This window comes from Paramacrobiotus metropolitanus, unplaced genomic scaffold, assembly GCF_019649055.1.
Source record: "Paramacrobiotus metropolitanus isolate TYO unplaced genomic scaffold, Prichtersi_v1.0 Parri_scaffold0000048, whole genome shotgun sequence".
NCBI classification, from domain to species: domain Eukaryota; kingdom Metazoa; phylum Tardigrada; class Eutardigrada; order Parachela; family Macrobiotidae; genus Paramacrobiotus; species Paramacrobiotus metropolitanus.
In genome coordinates this window covers 645,249-662,130 of record NW_026570268.1, presented here as the reverse complement: position 1 = coordinate 662,130, position 16,882 = coordinate 645,249, and the positions used below count along the sequence as shown (strand labels likewise).

General features: G+C 45.3%; 3 protein-coding genes across 6 annotated transcripts; all 3 read right to left on the bottom strand.

The window, feature by feature from the left end:
• Nucleotides 1-904: 904 nt before the first annotated feature.
• Nucleotides 905-3,427, bottom strand: LOC129591786 (glycine-rich protein 1-like). Its single transcript, XM_055487595.1, has 4 exons — nucleotides 3,185-3,427; nucleotides 2,174-2,427; nucleotides 1,904-2,099; nucleotides 905-1,713 (listed from the first exon to the last, which is right to left on the bottom strand). The coding sequence occupies exons 1-4, from the start codon at nucleotides 3,240-3,242 to the stop codon at nucleotides 1,181-1,183; spliced, it is 1,041 nt and encodes a 346-aa protein (XP_055343570.1). The 5' UTR covers nucleotides 3,243-3,427; the 3' UTR covers nucleotides 905-1,180.
• Nucleotides 3,428-3,861: 434 nt separating this feature from the next.
• LOC129591769 (uncharacterized) lies at nucleotides 3,862-5,795 on the bottom strand (the record flags this gene model as incomplete). Its single annotated transcript, XM_055487570.1, has 5 exons — nucleotides 3,862-4,133; nucleotides 4,218-5,171; nucleotides 5,244-5,386; nucleotides 5,443-5,546; nucleotides 5,609-5,795. Coding segments are annotated over 5 exons (1,554 nt in total), but the record flags the coding sequence as incomplete, so codon positions are not given.
• LOC129591748 (uncharacterized) lies at nucleotides 5,682-14,633 on the bottom strand. Of its 4 annotated transcripts, none has more exons than XR_008690883.1 (3): nucleotides 13,190-14,633; nucleotides 8,972-13,143; nucleotides 5,682-6,421 (listed from the first exon to the last, which is right to left on the bottom strand). XR_008690883.1 is itself a non-coding variant. In XM_055487541.1 (2 exons), exon 2 carries the CDS (start codon nucleotides 12,206-12,208, stop codon nucleotides 11,102-11,104), a length of 1,107 nt encoding a protein of 368 aa, XP_055343516.1. In that variant the 5' UTR covers nucleotides 12,209-13,143; nucleotides 13,190-14,633; the 3' UTR covers nucleotides 6,924-11,101. The 4 variants fall into 4 exon arrangements, 2 of the variants coding, with proteins under 2 accessions (XP_055343516.1, XP_055343517.1); XR_008690884.1 differs by having other exon boundaries at nucleotides 5,682-6,417; XM_055487541.1 differs by lacking the exon at nucleotides 5,682-6,421 and having other exon boundaries at nucleotides 6,924-13,143.
• Nucleotides 14,634-16,882: the final 2,249 nt, after the last annotated feature.

Sequence of the window (16,882 nt, the reverse complement as noted above, 5' to 3'; positions counted from 1 at the left end):
GATGTAATGTTCTCCTCCAACCAATGGCCAGCGCGCCGCCGTGTATTGTACGTACGTACAGCTGTCGTTAACCGTTATTAAATGTGTAAATTTATTTTTCAATATGCAAATCAATGAGCGCCACTCAGTATATACAATCAAATAAAGAATTTGTCTCAATTAACATGAGAAGGGACTGTCCACAACACCCTCATAGCACTACCATGCATAATCTCCTAACTTAAACGTTGAAACAGAAAACAAGTGGAATGACTTTCGCCTGCTCTCATAAACAGTTTAATAAATGAATTACATTGTACAGTATACAAGACTAACAAGAGTAACAATGCAACACCCGGCTAATGGCTTTCGCATTGACCGCCACAACACATCCGCGGCGCCGGAAAAGGCATCCGGGAGCAGGAGGAGTCAGGAGGACAATAATCTGTACTGGTATACTTTGCCTAGATTAGCTGATTTCTCTCACTGTACATCTGATTGCTCTTTTCCATCCTTATCCGTTGGAAATACGTGTTCCTGCTGTATGATATGAATCTGGTGTAAAAACTACAAAAAATCTGTATATAAAAATCTGAGGGTGTATAAGCATCTATATTTTTCACGGCCGTACTTCTTTTGGTAGTGACGGGAGTGTACGGTAAATACTCGTAGCTTTGTAGACACATAACTCTGCATTATATATATATATATATATATATATATATATATATATATATATATATATATATATATATATATATATATATATATATATATATATATATATATATATATATATATATATATATATATATATATATATATATATATATATATATATATATATATGCATGTAGATGCATATATTCTAAATTCTGCATACACTTTGTTACAGTTGCGAGATATTTTTTTCACGTAATTCGCAGACCCCGAGAATGTTTTTACGGTTACAATTGCTTTCGTAAAGATACGTAGGATGTGCGATGTGCACTTTCGCTCGGCTCCTGCAAAATCGAAGCGGAGAGCACCTTGCTTAGTTAACTTCATCTTATTTTTGAACGAAAAGTCCCCAAGTAACACCGGCATTACCGGCTTAATTATAATCATCTCGAAGCCGTCCTAGGCTGAAGTAGAGAAAGACAAACGTATGCACCGCACCATTAACAACCACGATTTGAAATTGTAACAAATAAATTCAGTTTCAGCATTTAACCGCTTGGTTATCGAGATTACTGCCGGCGGCGGTGTTCTGCTGCTGCTTCTGTCCGGCCGACTGCAGATTACTGCTGGAGGCGCCGCTCAAATGCAGGCCCTTGCCGGCGGCGGTGCCCTGCGAGTTGGAGACGCTCATGGTGCCCTTGTCGGTCTGCTGCACGTTGCTGGCCTGCGCGCTGTTGACGGCGCCCTCCGCCGCGCCGCCCTGCCCGGCGGCGGCGGCGTCGGCCTGCGTCTGCTCCTGCTTCTGCTTGGCCAGCGTCTGGTTAGTGTTGGCCTGGTTGGTGGTGCCGACGGCGCAGCCGGGCGCCGCCGCCCCGGCGCCCTGCACGGCCTGGTTAACGCGCTGGTTGCTGGCCTGACCGGCCTCCTGGGTGGCCGTCTGGCCCTGGATCTTGGCCTGCGAGGCGCCGTTCAGGTTTACGCCGGTGCCGATGCCCGAGCCGACGTTGGTGGCCAGCACGTTGCCGCCGGCTTTGTTCGTCTCGCCCACCGTGTTCTGGTTGGAGGTCACGTTGCCTATAATTAAATTAAATTACATTAAATTTAATTAAAGATAAAGGGAAAGTGCATCGAGATCTGCGTATAATTAAGTTACAGTACAATAAATTAACGATGAAGGGAAAAGGTTTTCAAGGTCACGCTGCCTATATTTAAATCAAATTACAACAATTTAAAACTAATTAAGGAAAAGGTCATCAGGCCTTACCGAGCTGGGCCGCGCCGGTGCCGGTAGCAGCGCCGCCGATCTGCGTCTGTTTCTGCGTCTGCTTCTGCGTGTTGAGGTTGGCGTTGTTGAACATATTGTTGCCGAGGAGATTGGGCATCTGCAGGCTGTTGCTGCCCTTTTGGCCCAAGAGGTTCTGGTTGGCGCCCTGCTTCTGGCCCTGACTCTGGTCGCCGGCCTGCAAGCATCTTTTCCTTAATACCGATATATACAGGCACGTATTTGAAGAGTGTAGCCGGGTTGTATAATTACCTGCAGTTGCGCCGCGCCAGACAGCGCGCAGTTACCACCGGAGCAGCCGCCCTGGGAGCCGGCGTTGGTCAGCGTGCCGTTGGCGTTGGTGAGCATGTTGGAGTTCTGGTTGCTGGCGATCTGGCCGGAATCGGCCGAGGCGTCGCCGGTGGAGGCCGCCTGACTGGTCTTCTGGTTCTGCTTTTGCGCGTTCGTCTGCGCGTTGAACGCGTCAAAGTTCATGTTGCTAAAGGTCATCGGCTGCATCGGCTGCACTGCAAAACAAGCAACCATATTCACTGGCGTATAAGCGCGGCTGTTATCTTGTGTTGCTTGAAAAACCGGTATATATATTACGATACTGCGAAACCCTATTAACTGCCTAATATGTATATAATGCGAATGGGAATAAGGAAGACGGCTGAATAAAAGCTGAGCGCATACGTGGGTGTGTGCCGGTAGCGGCCCGTTAGCTGCGACCGGACCGCAGCCCGCCCGGCCGGCCGGCGCTGTTTGCTGCTGGCAGTGGTCCCTGGAATGCGGCAATGTAGCGGCTATCGGCGGCGTCTTCGATACTTTACGTGATCGTTACATCGCTGTACCGGAAAAGTTAACCGCTGCTTGACGATACCGGTATCTGCACAGTGACACTGCGAAACTCTACAGTCATTAATCCATTTCCCGGTCATCCATTACTGTCCACTCTACTTCCGTAGCGGGACTGGAAATCATCCGGTCGATGTTTCAAACTCAAAATTAGACATTCACATTATTTCCCGTTTGATGTACGTAGCATTTGCGTCAAGCGCCGGAAGTCCCTGATATTCTTTCATTTGAAATATTCAGCTCACGCGTTTTCGTGAAACGTAAACTGCGTTAGTCAGGAAAGTGGTTTGTACATGCATTCAGGTTACTCGACAGAGATTTTCTCGCGGGAGGCACTGGTAACGGAGCGGCGTACGAATACATCGCCGACGTATAAACACAGGGATATTATATATAAGTACACGTAATACTCTTTCCGTTACTTACTTGGAAAGGCCATGGCGCCGCCGAGGAGTAGACACACTGCTACGCAAATCGCCGTCATTGTACAAGGAGGAGAAAATTATAATACTGACACGGGGATCAAAGGTTTCCACACACCGGCTTCGCGAAAAATAAATAGGAAAATTACCGAATGCCGCGACAAGTCAACTACCAATAATTGTGAGCAAAATCAGTAGGAAAGCTATATGGGCGATTAATGATTTAATACAGATGCATCCAGCCGGCGTCGGCGTGTTGGCGCGTTATAAAGACTGTCTCTTGTTATTTTAGCCCAGAGCCAGGAGATTTGTTGTCCAACAGCAAAAACAACAAATCACCTTCCGCTCTCGTATAGTATACCACGGTGTGTTGTACTTGCGAGGAAATCCAGTTTCCAACACGGAAGCCTTCGTGTAAACGCCGTGCACCGTACCGCGAAGCCGCACACGGACGTTCGCCGAACCGAACTGAAACGCCGGCCATCCGTCGCGCCGGCGAGCGGAAATGTAGCTGCGTTATGACGCGTTTACGCCGTAGCCGGCACAGTCACCACAGCAGCACACGCAGTACTTATTTAACACAGTTTACTTGTTGCATATATGCCGTATTAATAACCCAATAAAAACAGCGGATACACACCAAAATACTTATAAAAAATTGTGTAAGCTGACAAAGGAGAAGCTGGTTCAAATGCCTGTTAACCAGCCGTCTAAGTAATACAACTAGAAAAAGAGATACATCATTTTAATACGTAATAACTGATGCGGCAGCGGCGTGTGTCGCTGATTAGGCCGGAAGTGCGCACAGCCGACTGCGCAGATACAGCGACGTCGACGCTCCCGTTTCGGTTGGCTGCTTGGCCGGCTGCCCTTCCTCCGGCGGCTCTCCCCGGGACATCTCGAAGTCCGCGCCTTCCGGGCTGAGGATTTTCGGTTTCCGCACCGTCAGTCTCCTAAGCCAACACAAAAATATTTCACCAGCTGAATAATTAAAACGGCAACGGACTTCCGGCGTCCGGAAGTTGTCCCCGACCTACCCGTGCGCCTTGTGGAAGTCCCGAATGGCCTGCAGACAGTGCAGCTGCGTCCGCGGCTCCCAGGTGCTGTGGCTGCGCGGGAAGCCCTCCCATTTGATGAGGTAAAAGGTCTGGCGCGCCGCCGGTCCGCGCTTACTGCTGTCCGTCACCAGCTTGGCGCCCATGACCCGCTCCACCGGGAAGAGCGCCGCTTCCGCCGCCGCGGACGGTCTCTTCGGTTGGCTGGGACGGGCGACCGGTGCTGGTCGGGCAGTCGGGACTACGGACGGCGCAGTGAGCGCCACAGCGCCGCTGGCGCCGGCTTCCGGTCCACCGGCGGTCCGTTTTTTGCACAACCGCTCCGGCAGGCGCTTCAGCACGGTGAGCACACCGCGGTCGGTGGGGTCGGTGCGGCTGCTCGGCTCGTTGCAAAGGGAGATGACGGCGACTGGTGGCGGTAGCGTGATGCTTGCGACGGGATCATTCGGTGGTGGGATGCCGCTGCCGGCCACGCTGACCGCTGGCGCTGGGCGGAACACCTTGTTGGGCTGCATGAGGGTGCGGACTGCCGGCAGGGCGATGGGTGGCGGCATCAGAGTGGCGCTGGTGGTGACCGTGGGCGTGGTGGTTATGCCCGTGCCAACGGTGGGTGTGATGGTCATTGGCGGCCGTGGCATCGGGCTGGAGTTGGCGTTGACGGTGGTCATGGTGATCATTGGCGGTCGAGGCTGCGGACCGTTAGCCACACTGGCGACCGTGCTGGCCGACGGTGGAGCACTGCTAACGGCCGCCGACAACACTGTCGGCACTGCCGCCACGGGCGGCAGACCAGTCATGGGCGTCTGTCCGTTATTGGTCCGGTCACACCAGTCGGCTGTATTGTCGCAGGCGGCGATTTCCCGCTGGTGGCGCTGCTCTTCCGCCGACAGCGGAGCAAACAGCGCCTCCCGCATCCTGTTCTCCCGCTCGTCATCCCTGCGGATCAAACCGGCTAATTAAAGAAGGTCACTAAAACGAAGCAACTTTCTACCGTTGACTGACTAGTACTCGTGGCGTTCGTGCGGCAGCCCGTTGGTGGCGGTGAGGTGCTGCCAGTAGGCCAGGCGCAGCTCCTGATTGACCAGGCACTGGCGCAGGAAGGTGGGCGCACTGCGCGGACTGTCCAGCAGACATAACAGGAAACACTGGCCCTGCACGACAAACATCTTTTTAATCCACTGCATGACCATAGAAACACATTACTTACGCCACGTACGGCTTGCGACACAACTTGTTTGGGCTTGGCGTGCCGCTTCTCTTTGCTGCCACGACGTTGCAGATGCAGGACAGCGGGCAGCTGATGTTCTTCTCCTGTGGACATCATCAACATTAAACAGCATACTGTCGACGGGAGCAGTCAACGTTATTGTTACCGTGTTGACGAAACTGTACTCCCGCGCCGTCTTTTTGTTGGCCGTGGCGCCGGCTCGACGTCCAGACACTGGCTCCGGCGGGGGAGCGTCGTCCGCGTCCGGCTGGACGACGGTGACGGTGCTGGGCGCCGGACTGGGCGGACGGGGCCGTATGGCGGCGTACTGCGCCGGCAACATGGCTGGCACACCGTTAATAAACTAAGCGGTTAAAATTCCCACGCTTATAAACGTGGGAACGCGTGTCCGACTGTCTGTCTTTCTAAACTTGGATGTGGTGCAGCATTCCAACGAGGCAGCGCGATTATCGTCACATGCCAGGGAGATCACAGTCTGTGATTTTGGGGGCAACGTGGAGCACTTCTTTCTGGACTCACTGTAGCTAACAACACACTGGCAGCTGGCATTTTTGCTGCAGACACGGTCAGTTCTTCCGCTATGCTGCCACAAAGAAGAATTCTGCGTTGGCTGACAAACCGGTTTCTAAACTGTCCTCGTGCTGTGTTATGATGATGGAAAATTCTTATCTATCGAAAACATCCGAATCTCGCTACGAAGATACTTCTTGTATCGTAGAGAAACACCAGACACTACACAATGCACAGATAGCTGTTCGATATTGGCTGCTGACTGTTGAAACTGTTGAATGGCATGTACGTCTCGTACACTGCGCTGACTGGCCAGTGGCGAGGCAGAATTTTCAACCGGTTTAGCCGGCAGCGTACGAGTGCAGCGCGGCTAGGTATGAGTGGCCTTCGCCTTCGCCTTCCGCCTTCGCCTCCGCCTTTTGAGCGGTGCGCATTCGCCTTCGCCTTCCTAAAGATGCAATTTATCATTGCCTTCCTTATGTTATTCTAAAGTTTCTTGGGCTATATTCCAATTTCCAGGGTAATATTGTTAAGATCTCTTACGTTTCTTAGGCAATCATTAATTCTTAGGCTATATTCTCTTAAGGTTTTTCAGGCCTCTCAGGTTTCTTAGGTTTTTCAGGTTTCACAGGTTTCTTAGGTTTCTTAGGTTTTCTTAAGTTCCTCAAGCTATCCTTAGGTTATTCCGAAATTTCTTAGATTACTTGGGTCTTCATTGCTTTCTTAGGTTTTCCTGATTTTTTTTCTGGAAAAGAATAAGGATAGAACAAACGAAACCTAAGTGCAGTATCCTAAGTACAGTAACCTAAGTACAGTAACCTAAGCCTATAAACATAAAAAACCTGGGAAATTTTTGAATCCTCAGAAACCTAAGAAACCTGAGAAACCTAAGAAACCTAAGAAACCTAAGAAACCTAGGAAACCTAAGAAACCTAAGAAACTGTGGCGTAGTGCAGTGGCACTGACGTCACGAGAACGTTGTGTCCGCTGTGACCTCTATGTGGTGTGTTGTCCAGCATGGCAACTGCGGTTGCAGAGTGCCATTGTTGTCCTGATGACAACAATCAGTTGGTTGTTTGCGCCCTCAGTGGCGGTTCATAATAAATACATTATTCCGCCACCTTCAAGTCGTGACAGAAACCGAAGAAACCGAAGAAACCTAGGAAACCCAAGAAACCTAAGAAACCTAGGAAACCTGAGAAACCTAAGATAACCTAAGAATAAACCTAAGAAACCTAAGAAACTGTTACATGATGACCTTTAATTACGCTTTTCAAAAACATCGCGTTTCGCGGAACACCAATGCTGCAGAAAACACTTAACAAACATATACAAATACCATACCGGAAAAGAAAATAACCAATCAAAACAGCACAAATAAAGGCAATAAAATATGGTTTTTTCAAACACGCAGTTATTAGGATATCCGATAATCAAAAACGCATTACTCATCGAGCACCAAGACAGAATTCTTTTTTTTTCTGGCTCTTTCAACCTTACATAAACCAATTTGAGTTTAAGAAAACTCTTCAGTTTCGGGCTGTCAAAATTAAAAATTAAACACAATTATGCGTATACGCTACTCGCACATTAGAGTACACAAGGGATTCATTAAGATTCTGCCAACTTTTACTGCGGTCCATGGTATAGCGGAGTAAATGTGTTTCATTTTTTTTGGAAATTTTGTCGAAAATCGGAATAAACTAAGTTTCTCGTTTATAAATATTTTGGATTTTAAATTCCCTGACTCATTTTTGTAATAAATGCTATTCCATCGATGATATCATTCGGTCGAACTTGAACTTGAACTTTGATCAGCGGTTAACCATACAACAAAACCACAAGTAACACACCGCATTCTCGAAAATAACCGGAAAATCTTCCCTTCTGAGGCAAAAACGTTTTATGAAAATTCGATATTCGTTTGCTGGTTTCAAACATCGTTTGCCACCTGGTCTTTTTACGTATGTCTCTCCTTCCCTGTAGAAGGAATTTTCACGACAATTTACAAATAATTTTTTTCCGTAATTTTTTAAAATATCAGTCATCGGGAAACATTCAACACGGCACAGCCTCGCGCTCCGTGAAAGAGCATCGCGTCATCGGCACAGCGACATGGTACAACCTCACACTTCTTAACGAAGTATTGTGTCATCGGCACACTGAACACGGACTACAAGACGGACAATAACGTGGGACAGACTGATATAATTTATCCTGAAATTTTCTTTATCGACCAATTGGTCTATCCTATTTGTTTTTAAATTATTTTCTTTTCCTTTCAAACATACGAGCGATTGGACGCGCCTTGATGGTAGCAAACTGCTGCACCAGCATATTCTGCAATTGCTTAAAAATCTCGAAAATTTATTTTGCCTCAGAAAAACAAGACTGCCCTTTATTTAGGAAAACACCATTCGTAAATTATGGCTGTAAGGCAGATCACGATATGATCACGTACGCAACCTTGTACAACTGGCATGACCAATAAAATTCAGCGACCCAAAACTTATGATAGCGAACTTTTATAAGTTCTCTGCAGCGAATCTTGCTATAACTGGGTACTCAGGGACAGAACTGGGTTTATCTCCTAGAACATTTTTTAAATGTGAATTAAAATCTGACAATTGTCGAACAAAATTTCCTGACCGGTATTTTTGATAAATTTTCCTTCAGAAATAAAGCGATCTTTTTGTATTAGGAAAATTTAATACAATAATCCTGACGATTTTTAACCTGCCTATAAGTAATGAAAGAACCTGACTTAACTTCAATTTAAAAAAAAACAAAATAGACAAAAATTTATTACGCAAAATAGACGAACAATCAAAATAAAAGAGAATTTTTTGAACTTTTAGGGCAATATTTTTTTTTAATTTTAATTTATTTGCTGGCTGACTTTACATGAGCGGTAAAACAAGGATAATGCTAAGCCATTATACTGAGCTGTTGGTTAATGGTCGTCCGTTATCAAAGGGGCCAGTGTCTGTAGCTGTACCGAAACGATCGGTCGCGTGCTTCATCCAACTGTTCTTTGGTGCAACCAACTTGCAGCAGGATTCATCCAGTCCATTACTGGTATTCGTACATTACGTTGGACTTCATGCCGATGAGGGTTCAAATCTGCGGGCGGGCTGCAGTAATTTCGGAGGCTTTTCAAAAACATCGCGTTTCGCGGAACACCAATGCTGCAGAAAACACTTAACAAACATATACAAATACCATACCGGAAAAGAAAATAACCAATCAAAACAGCACAAATAAAGGCAATAAAATATGGTATTTTCAAACACGCAATTATTAGGATATCCGATAATCAAAAACGCATTACTCATCGAGCACCAAGACAAAATTCTTTTTTTTTCTGGCTCTTTCAACCTTACATAAACCAATTTGAGTTTAAGAAAACTCTTCAGTTTCGGGCTGTCAAAATTAAAAATTAAACACAATTATGCGTATACGCTACTCGCACATTAGAGTACACAGGGGATTCATTAAGATTCTGCCAACTTTTACTGCGGTCCATGGTATAGCTTCGCCGTCTGAGTATACTCTTTTCAACTAAACAAACATTAACTTGACCCCGAGGCTTTTGCCTTTGGTTTAATACAAGAATTCATAATTTTTCCGGCTGGGTCACTACGCTCTCCGGACGAGTGTGTAGTTCTTCCCCTAGGTAATACTAAAGTTTTAAAAAGAACGTGCACTTTCTTTTTAAACACTAAGTCAACCTTTTCATTAACCATGCATCCACATGATTATTTACAGCTATACGTCACCTACAGCGCAACGGTCTGAAGCTTTTAATTAATATTTAATTTAAATCAAAGCAAATTCTAGTCTGCAGTTCCAGAGTTCACAGGGATTGATTTTGTTTCATATTAAAAACGTTAATCCAGACTCGCACTCTGGTAGTTTTTAGCTATGCGAATAAAGTATGTACATTGGGCACAATGTTCGTCCAATCTGTCACCTTGACCTACTAGTTGTGTCTATCCAGTGCCGTCGCTTTGCGGAGTCATTTATTCTCTGGCCAGTTCAACAATAAAAATTCCAAAAACACACGTGCAGTTCCTCAAAATAAAATATTAAAAACTTAAAAAGCACACGTGCATTTCCTCAAAATAAATTTTCAAAAACATAAAAAGCACACGTGCATTGCTTCAGATAATTCATTCGCCGATGTGCTTCTTCCTGGATAGATAATTATTGCAGAATCTTGTACGTCGCTCTTATCCCTTCCCCTCTTTGACAAAAAACTTCATACGGTAAGTTTAAAAACCAGTTGTACTTTAGGTCGGATGCGTCAATGATTTAAGCCAAACATTTTATGAAATCAAATGATAAGTGAATAAAAGTGAATAAAAGGTCACAAAGTTAAAGAGCTAAAACAAAACGGTTATTTTTTACTGCATTTTAGACGGTCATAGCATTCCTAGAAAACGATGCACTAAACGCATATCCACATGCAGTATTAAGGCAAGACAGCAATATTTTAGAAACGGAAAACTCATAAAAATTTTTTTTAGTGTTTCGTAAATAATCCAATACAACTTGGCATATGTACAAGCATATATACAACAGCCTCATTAATATCAGCGTGGCTGTCCCGGTGCACTTGCCGAGCGGGACGGTGATCTGGCTTGCGTGGCCGACTGCTCACCGCTTGCCGACTGTTGACGTGCACCACCAACGTCAGCAGTGTTACGTTTACCTTTTTCAACAGGCCTGTAATTACGGCTATGTGGGTTTAAGTAACACACGGAATAAAGGTGACCAACCTTGTGGCAGTAGTTACAAGCACGGCTTTCGCGTTTACGTTTGGGCTTGGACGGCGCAATAAGTTGATTTAAAAGAGAACTGTACTCATTCAAAAATTGTTAACTTTGGCAACCACTGATAACAAAACCGGAGTTTTAATAACTGTAGCAGGCCCTAGTACATCGACGACCGGGCTACATGGGACTAAGTCCTTGAGGAGTTCGTGGTCCATGACTGCAACTGAATGCCGACGTTTACAACGTTTTCCTGAAGGTTTCATGGCCAACAGAAATGACTCAACTTTAATGTACTAACCTTTAATGGGTATCACATGTAAGTACAAAATGAGTACTAAAACAAACGAATTTTAAAGCAAAAACACTTTTTCAATGCTATCCTGCTCGGGGATTGTACCCATAACGCATATCGCGTTTCCCCGTTGCATTTGGATAGATAACCGGTGTCTAAAAAACTCTTTCGCTCGTTTCTGGCCTGTAGCAATGACGATACCGTTTCCGACCTTTTGCACTAGAAGTTTAGTCCCGTCACTCCATGGGCCATAAATTTCGAACGCTGCAGTGGTGAAATTATACCTCGATTGCATCCAGGCATGTTTTGCCAGTTTCCTTCGTTCCGCTTGCTCGGCTGCGGCCCCAACTTTAGCGAAGGTGCGCTCAATGTACGAGGCTGCGAGTATATCGACGCACGTCACGTCCACTGCCTGCGGTTTTCCCCGTTCCCACGGGACCAGTGTGATCACGTCCGGCCTCTTGTTATCTTTCGCGGATAGACCTTTCGGTTCCATTCTTGCTGGGAAACCGGCCGTCTTTAATCCGCGAGCAAACTCCCCGCTAATACCGTCGTGGCGTGGCAGTCTTCCGGTTGACCGCTCGCACCGGAGCCCGTGTCGTCCCAGGTCATCGACTAACCCCCCACAAACGCACACATGGGGTGTTACAATTGGTGCTCCCAAGCGCAGCGCCACACTTATACGGAAGGTGTTGTTTTCCAGCAGATTACCGAGACATGCTGCAGGCAGAGCATGGATCCATACTCCAGCCTCCGGAACCGATACCGCTTTCAGGGGGGCGACTTCTTCCTTTGTCGTCTTTAAAGCAGTCAGTTGTGAAAAGGCGTGTAGAGTCGCGGGTGTATCCCAAGCTTTTTGGACGTGTCGGAGCGCCTCGGGCGGAAGTTCATCCGTGTTAGCCAGCGCTTTCCAAGCGTGCGTAGCAGCAGTTACATCCGTAGCAGTCAGCGTCGGGCATAACTTGGAAACCAGTGGGCGCAGCGAGGAAGCCGATGCCAAATAGGCAGAGGGTGCTAGCTTCTCCGTGCGTCTGATCCCCAAACCGCCAAAGCGGACGGGTAGGGAGGCTTGAAGCCACATCGGGTGGTCCATCTGAACGTTGGTTATGGACTCTACGGCGTCGCGGAACACCTGGTTGAGTCTGTACAGTTCCTGCGGGAACATCCAAGCCAGAGAGGTACGCAGGATGTGTACGAGGAGGGGGTAAATACACGGGATAGACAGAAAAAACGGCAATAATAAGCGATAACCATTCACGTGTTGTGCAACACGGCCAGCCACCAAGGGAAGGCAGTTCAGTAACACAGTGCAGAACAGCCGTTGAGACTCCAGTCTCGAGCTGTTTCTCCGTAGACTTCTATGTTAAATTCAACCACCTTCGTCTTGCACATTTCAGAACTAATCCGCACAATCGATAGCGTAAAAGAACAAGAAAAATTTTCAAGATTTTTTATACCAAACAACTTGCCACTTACGAAAACTGAGGCAAGATTGAGCCATTTGAGTTTCGTAGACTAAGCATAGGAGTTGGATGGTTTGCTTCCACGGAGCTCCTATGCTTTGTCTATGGAAAACTTAATTGGCTCTCGCTTGTCTTATTTCTCATAGATCACGGTTTGCGTGGTATCGAAAATCTTGTTAATTTTTTCTTGTTCTTTTGAGCCATTGATTGTGCGGTTTAGTCCTGAAATGTGCAAGATGCAGGTGTTTAAGTTTAACATGGAAGCGTACGGAGAAGGCAGCTCGGGTCTCAAAGCCTGAATTTTATGTAGTGTCGCTGGACTGCCTTCCCTTTGTGGCTGGCCGTGCTGCACAACACGTGAATGGTTATCCCTTGTTATTGCCGTTTTTTCTGTCTATCCCGTGTATTTACCCCCTCCTCGTACAATTTTCGGCACTCCCAGGCAGTTCTTTAACAGGAATAATGCTTGGTGTTTCGGAATTAACTGCAGGCGCCCACAAATAACTTCCAGCTGGTTGATTTGACTGACTCAATGACTCAACTAAGTTTTGACCTGCTTCTCCTGACTGTACAGTAGGAGGGTAATTACCAGTTCTTTTGGGCTGATTCATTTCAGTAAAGCTGAAGATTTAACAACCTGCTTATTAAAGGTCGTACTTTGAAAAAAAAAAAAAAACAACAACCAACAAATGCGTTGAGTAATAAGGTTCGGCAAGTCTGATTAATCAGATAGATTCGAAGCTATTTTAGAAACGGCCAGGAACGTTGAACTAGATTCGGTTAGGGACTAGTAACAAAAGATGGTATTGGTCAAAGAAGAATACTCTTATCGAATCGGTAATCAGTAAACAAGCCCAGTAATCTCTGAAATTTTCCAACAATGAGAAAAAGTGTAACTGGGTTCGGCAGTTCCAGATTTTGGGTAGGGCATAGCCCCGGCATGCAAACATTTACTGATTCAACGAGTCAAAACAGGATAAGATCAACCACAAATCGATAAACAACAAAAGTAAAGTATATTATTTTCCGAAAACAAAGGTCACCAAAAACATCAGAAACGAACTATTTATCTTGCCAACGAAATATTAAATTTCATAAGCAGAGAACTGGTAGTTCGATTGTCCAACAGAAATATCGTAACCGACACATGCTGTCAAGTAAAGAATGTCGTAATATCGAGCTATCGCTTTCGAAAGCGCTGATGCGGCATCGACGTAAATTTAATCCAATCAACCTTCATGGGAATATTCGAAATGTAAGAACTTTTTTTTACCATGAAACAGCAAAGCGAAATTAGAAAACAGTTACACGAATGATCTTTCTTGTTTCATGACGCAATCAGTGAACAGTGTTCTTTAAATAAAAAACAATACGGCCAGGCATATCGAGAAATATCCGGTTATTCGAGAACAAAAGAAACATTTTTCAACTCCAATTTTTTTAACTGCACAGTTCGGCAGAAATTTTATGAGATAATTAAAAGCGCAGTGCAAATTATTTTTATGAAGGCAGATCTCTGAGAACTGAATTAGCAGCTGATGCACCAATATCACACGCCATATAGTCGTTTTCAAGAGACAATTTTATTTAAAACTCGAGCATTTATATAAGAACAAAGTTATCGGAAGTACTGCACTAGGATTATCGCCATTAAATTTTTAAAAGGGCAGTTCTCAAGTATACTCACGACGGAACGTGCTAGTCTGGTACTGCGAACGACAAAATCGAAAAGCGCGCGGGAACATCAGTTTCCGGTTACGGCTTGCTAGCGTTTGGAAAATCACGCTGCTCGAATGTGGCGTAGTACAAACGGCAGTGGCAGCGGCAGCCGCTGTGAAGGGATGATGGTATCGTCGTATTAAAGCATCGTACATCAAGAAAAGAAAACAATATTACAAATAATAACTGACAGCTGAAGTAACCACAGGTACTTCTCAGTCGACACGGACCAGTTTGTTACATGATAAATGTGGCAGAGCAAAGTAATTAAAGGTCACTGCACGGTTAAACCGGCCGGTATGCTAGTATATGATAATATGCATTAATGGTAAACGGAAAGGCAATGCGAGGCAGGGAATTGTTATTAGGAAAGAAATCAGGCAGAAGTACAAAGTGTACTGTCGGAACTCGGAAGTGGTACTGAATGCATGCATAAGAATGCCATTAGAAGTAAAGAACAGCAGTATATGTAGGTAAACAACCAGCAAGTAAAGAAGGAGGAAATCAAATAACGTACGCGGGCATATCGCCCTAATGAATCAGTAAACAGCAAGCGTATTGTGTATGAATCAGAGCACCAATGCTTAATTATCTATTTAAAAATCATTATGTGACAAAACCTAAAGAACCTAAGAAACCTAGACCAGACAAGACAGCTTTAGTCCCCCAGATTTCTTCTGGCAGGGGCACACCATGCGTTGTGCCGTATGCTCAAGCATAAACAATTATGTGATTTCAAGGAAATAGTATTAAACATAACAAGTTAGAGATGCAAAAACCTCATGTAAAATTAAATAAAAATGAATTTATGGATTTGACTGCATTTTAGTTATACTGTGCACAATTTAAGGCTTTACGTAGGCAACAGTACTAATTCGCCGCTAAATACTTTGCGGCTATCTCTCAAAACCTGGTTAAAAAGATTGCTCAAACAAAAGGACAATGTCTTCTCGTACTCCATCGGCGTCTCCTTTCTTCGTAGTAAAATCTGCATTGTTTCCACTAGTCCGCCGTCCTGTATTGAAAGGTCATGGGCAGCTAGCCGCTCCTGTAATTTCTGTCTGTGTGGAAAATATGCAGGACATTCATTCGGAGCATGATACTCGTCCTCCACAACCCCACAGAAGTTACATATCCGCTCCTCTCGGGGCAAAGCGTTCCATCTTCCTGTCTCCACAGCAAAGTAGTGGTCGGAAGTCAACATTTTCATCCAATTTTTGCTTGTCATTGCAGGCATCGTTTTCAATAGGTGCACTTCTCCACTTTCTGGTAGACACTGAAACAAAAAACGCAACATGCTGCTCCTGGCAGCATTATCCTGTACCGACTTAAATACATAGATTTATCCGGAATGTTTTCTCGAGCCTCGAAATTATGTCAACTGAACTCAGCTTTGCTAGCTGAATACGAATATCTTGGACGGTATTTGTTAAGTTTATTTCGATTTCTTCCGGTAATTGCCTTAGCGCGTTTTTTAGCCAACATTGCGTTCTCTTTTTGCCAACCAAAATGCTTTCCTCAAATGCTGCTCGAAGAAGAGTGCCTGAGTTTGCGTGACTGAGCTTTTCGACGAAGCGCATCTGCTGCCTTACTTGTCTTAACTTAGTGGTAACAGATTCAAAAGCTATAGAATAGCTTCAGTGTTCGTAGTGCTTCGGAGGCTGAAAATCCGTTTGGCAAAGTTTATTTGCACTTTGTCAATTCGCTGTTTTTCCCGCATAATTCCGACCCATATGTACTGCCATGTTATATCCCACTTTGACTCGCTCCGTTAATGTTTAGCCGATTTTTTAAGATCACACTGTTCGTTTAACACACAACCCAGGTACCTAAATTCTGCAACCTGTTTCAGTTTTCGCCCATCGATTTCAATGTGGCAGGAAATCTGCCTTCGCATACCACCTTTCGCTACCATACAGAAAGACTTCGCGTAATTTATTATCAGCTCATGATCCAGCGCAAACTTACTTAATCGTTCTACCGAAACCAACAACTCATCTTTGTTTCCGCTTATCAATACAATATCGTCGGCAAATTTCAGGAGGTACACTGGTAGCTCTCCCCTTTGAGAATGTAGCCCAAGAATTGACGATTACCTAAGAAACTTAAGAAATCTTAACAATTACCGTGGAAAGTGGAATATAACCCAAGAAACTTTAGAACAACATCGTATCTTTTGGAAGGCGAATGCGCACCGTGGAGGCGGAAGGCGAAGGCAAAGGCCACTCATACCTAGCCGTTCAGCGCATATCGTACGTACAGAGTACCGCGGTGCTGCACTGGCGCAGTACATAGCATACTAATCGCTGCCCACTGGCTAGCAAATGCGGTCTGATAATTTGCATAGTACTGCTACTGTCCTTTACTTCTTATCTGTTTACGTTATAAAATTTAATATAAATCTAGCATAAGACTACGTTATAAGCTGCTGTAATAGCGAGGTGCTCAGCGAGGTAGCGCCCGGAATCCAGTGGGTGACGGAAGACAAGCTGGAACTATTGGGCGCCCCGCTAACTGACTGGGCAATTGGGCGTGTGCTGGATGGCAGGATCGGTCAGATCAAACGATTGACCGATCTTCTTGGTGTGTTACCAGCTCATCAGTCTTTGTACTTAAGAATAGTCTGTCGCCAAAACTTGTCCAGGCACAGTTCAATA

Excerpts from the sequence above, each read along its gene's own strand:
- LOC129591748 (XM_055487541.1), bottom strand. The coding sequence starts at position 12,208 with ATGTTCCCGCAGGAACTGTACAGACTCAACCAGGTGTTCCGCGACGCC.
- LOC129591786 (XM_055487595.1), bottom strand. The coding sequence starts at position 3,242 with ATGACGGCGATTTGCGTAGCAGTGTGTCTACTCCTCGGCGGCGCCATG. Across the intron at positions 2,428-3,184 it reads CGGCGCCATGGCCTTTCCAA|TGCAGCCGATGCAGCCGATG; the intron begins GTAAGTAACGGA and ends CTTGTTTTGCAG. Across the intron at positions 2,100-2,173 it reads CTGGCGCGGCGCAACTGCAG|GCCGGCGACCAGAGTCAGGG; the intron begins GTAATTATACAA and ends AGATGCTTGCAG.